The sequence below is a fragment of the Octodon degus genome, unplaced genomic scaffold, assembly GCF_000260255.1.
Source record: "Octodon degus isolate 3935 unplaced genomic scaffold, OctDeg1.0 scaffold00008, whole genome shotgun sequence".
Classification (NCBI taxonomy): domain Eukaryota; kingdom Metazoa; phylum Chordata; class Mammalia; order Rodentia; family Octodontidae; genus Octodon; species Octodon degus.
In genome coordinates, this window is record NW_004524584.1 from 12,331,238 (window position 1) to 12,334,070 (window position 2,833).

Here is a 2,833-nt window from a genome sequence, read left to right on the forward strand (position 1 = left end):
AAGATGCTAGGGTTTGAATGTGGATAAAAGGGGTGGATAAAAAAGCCCCACCCGGCTGTAGAGAAGGAAGGCCTTCTGCCATGCCAGCCTGCCTTGCAGCCAGACTTCGCAGACAGTAGTCTTTCTTCCCTTAACTTTGGCTGCTGGTATTTTATTTCAGCAACATGAAATAACTAAGGCCGGACCTTAATAACAGATAATGATTTTGAGCAGTAGAACTATCTTGGCACCAATGCCCATTCTTTCTTTGCATAAACTTCAATTCTACACTTACGTGAATAATGCACAAAATCTAAAAAGTGGAATGAGGTAGCTGAGGCAAAGTGCAGGAAAACATTTATTTGTAAAACTGGTATAAGCCTTAATTTTAAAGTAACTTTTAATGATGGCTTGCAAAGCACTGCTGTGTCCAGCCAAACAGCAAATCCTGCAGCACTGGACCCTAAGCCAGAGATTCGGATGCGAGCACACAGTCTATAGGACTCAGACAGCACCCAGTCTCTAGAAGCAGGAACAGGATGCCTGCTTCCTGTAGAAAACCCTCAATATTAAACAGGGAGGAGGCCAGTGGAAACAGTGCAGCTGCCCAGGGTCTAATCCAAGCTGTCCTCACTGTGGTGCTCCATTTCTCTATCACTTTCGTCATCTTTGTCACCATCCTAAGGGGCAAAGGACAAAGAAACGTTAGGCACTTCTCTAGGTGACTCCAGACTGTAATACGGCTGTATTACAGCTTCCACAGATTTTGAGTATACTAATTTTATTGCTAAAATCAAGGATCAGTATTTTGTTTTTCAAAGGGGCTGGGGAGATAGCTCAGTAGAATAAGCACTTGCCTGGCAAGCACAGGGTCCTCAGTTCAATCCCCAGTACCGCCAAAAAAAAAAAAAAAAAGTATTTTGTTTCTCAAGACAAGGTCTCACTTTAGCGTTGACCATCCTGCTTCAGCCTCAAGAGCGCAGGGATTTGAGGACTGCAGCCCACTTCCACTGCTCCATTTTTTTTTTTTTTTTAATTTTTTATTTATTTGTGTGTGTGGCCAGCTCAGCCCACCAGGGGGCGCCCCTGGCTGGCATGTGGTGCTGGGGATTGAACCGTGGTCCCCGTGCTTTGCTAAGCTTGTTCTAAGTAGGTGCTTTAGACCACTGAGCCATCTCACCAGCCCCAACTGCTCCATTTTTAAACATTTATAAAATGAACCAGAGGCTCCCCAATGCTTTTATTTGGTACCAGGGTTTGAAACTGGGACCTTGCACTTGTCACACAGGCGCTTATGAGGCTGAATTACATCCCTGGCCCTCCTCAATCTTTTTAAATTTTATTTTATTGGTACAGTTTAGGTATAATGATCACATTCATCATAAGGCTATGCCTATACATGATATATCTAGCTTTTTTACTTCTTCACCCTACCTTCAACTCTTCTTCTCTCCTTATTCACAAAAGCTTTGTTTCTACTTTTTCATTCTATTTTTTTTTCCTTTCCCCTTCACATTTGAATGCTTTCTTCCCATTTCCCAATACCTATTATACATTTTGGTTCTTCTTTACATGTTTTTATTTATTTATTATTTTTTTTTACATGTTTGGTTCCTCACACCAGAGGGACAATGGAATATTTAAATACATGCCTGATTTATTTCACTTAACAATATAGTCTCTAGGTACATCCATTTACCAAGAAACATCTCAAGCCTATCTTTCTTTATGGCAGAATAGTACTCTGTTGTGTATACATAAAAACCCACATCTTTGTCTTTATCTGCTCACCAGTTGATGGGCATCTAGGCTGTTTCCAAGATTTAGCTACTACAAACTGTGCAGCTATAAAGATGAGTACATATGTCACTGTGGTATGATGTAAAGACATCTTTTGGGAAGATACCAAGAAGGGAAACAGTGGGGTTGAATGGAACCTCCAGTTTTAGTTTTTTGAAGACTCTTTACACTAATTTTCAAAGTAGTTGCATCAGTCAACACTACCATCAACAGTGAAGGGTTCATTTTTCCTCATAGCCTTGACAGCATTAGTTATTAGCTGATGTGATAATAGCTGCTCTTTCTGGTGATGAAATCTCAGTATTATTGTAATTTGCATTTCTCATTCGTGATGTTAAACTTTTTAAAATATATTTACCATTGCTTTTTTTGCTTTTTGAGATAGGGTCTCACTACGAAGTTCAAGGTAGCAGGGGACTGGGTATAGTGGCACATGCCTACAATCCCAGCTACTTAGGAGTGTGAGGCAGGAGGATCACAGGCTTGAGACCAGCATGAACAACTTAGTGATTTAGTGAGACCCAGTTTTAAATAAGAATCCAAAAGGGCTGGGAAGAGCCGGCCAAATAGCTCGGCAGATTAAGGCGCAGGGGCTGGGGATTCGCTCCCTGGGCCGGCCCTACCCCAGGGCAATTGAGGTATGGTGGCATGTGCCTATAATTCCAGCTCTTGGGAGGCTGTAAGCAAGTGGATCACAATGAGTCCAATCTAGTAGTGAGACCCTGAATGTTCTGTAGACCCTTCCCTAAAATACAAAAAAATAATAAAAAATAAAAATGCTGGCAATACAGGTCAGTACAAAATAGCATGCATGAATCTTCTACTTTGAACAACCATCAGGAAGACAATACAGTATGTATGAACTACTGTCTCCTTACAACCAGCTTGGAAACTCTGTTTCACTGTTTTGTTTTGTTTTTTGCGGAGCCAGGGATTGAACTCAGGCCCTTGAGCTTGCCAGGCAAGCGCCTATTCAACTGAGCTATTTCCCCGGCCCCTGTTTCACTGTTAACATTAACTTTTTTTTTTTTTTTTAAATTTTATTTATTTGTCT

At 41.1% G+C, this 2,833-nt stretch overlaps 1 protein-coding gene across 1 annotated transcript in view; it reads right to left on the bottom strand.

Annotated features, from left to right (window-relative positions):
- Positions 1-363: 363 nt before the first annotated feature.
- Fancd2 (Fanconi anemia complementation group D2) overlaps positions 364-2,833 on the bottom strand; it is a 72,025-nt gene continuing 69,555 nt past the window's right edge. Inside the window, exon 44 of the mRNA XM_023704518.1 lies at positions 364-659. Within this exon, the coding sequence (XP_023560286.1) occupies positions 594-659 (66 nt within the window). The 3' untranslated portion in view covers positions 364-593. The remainder of the gene's footprint in view (positions 660-2,833) is intronic.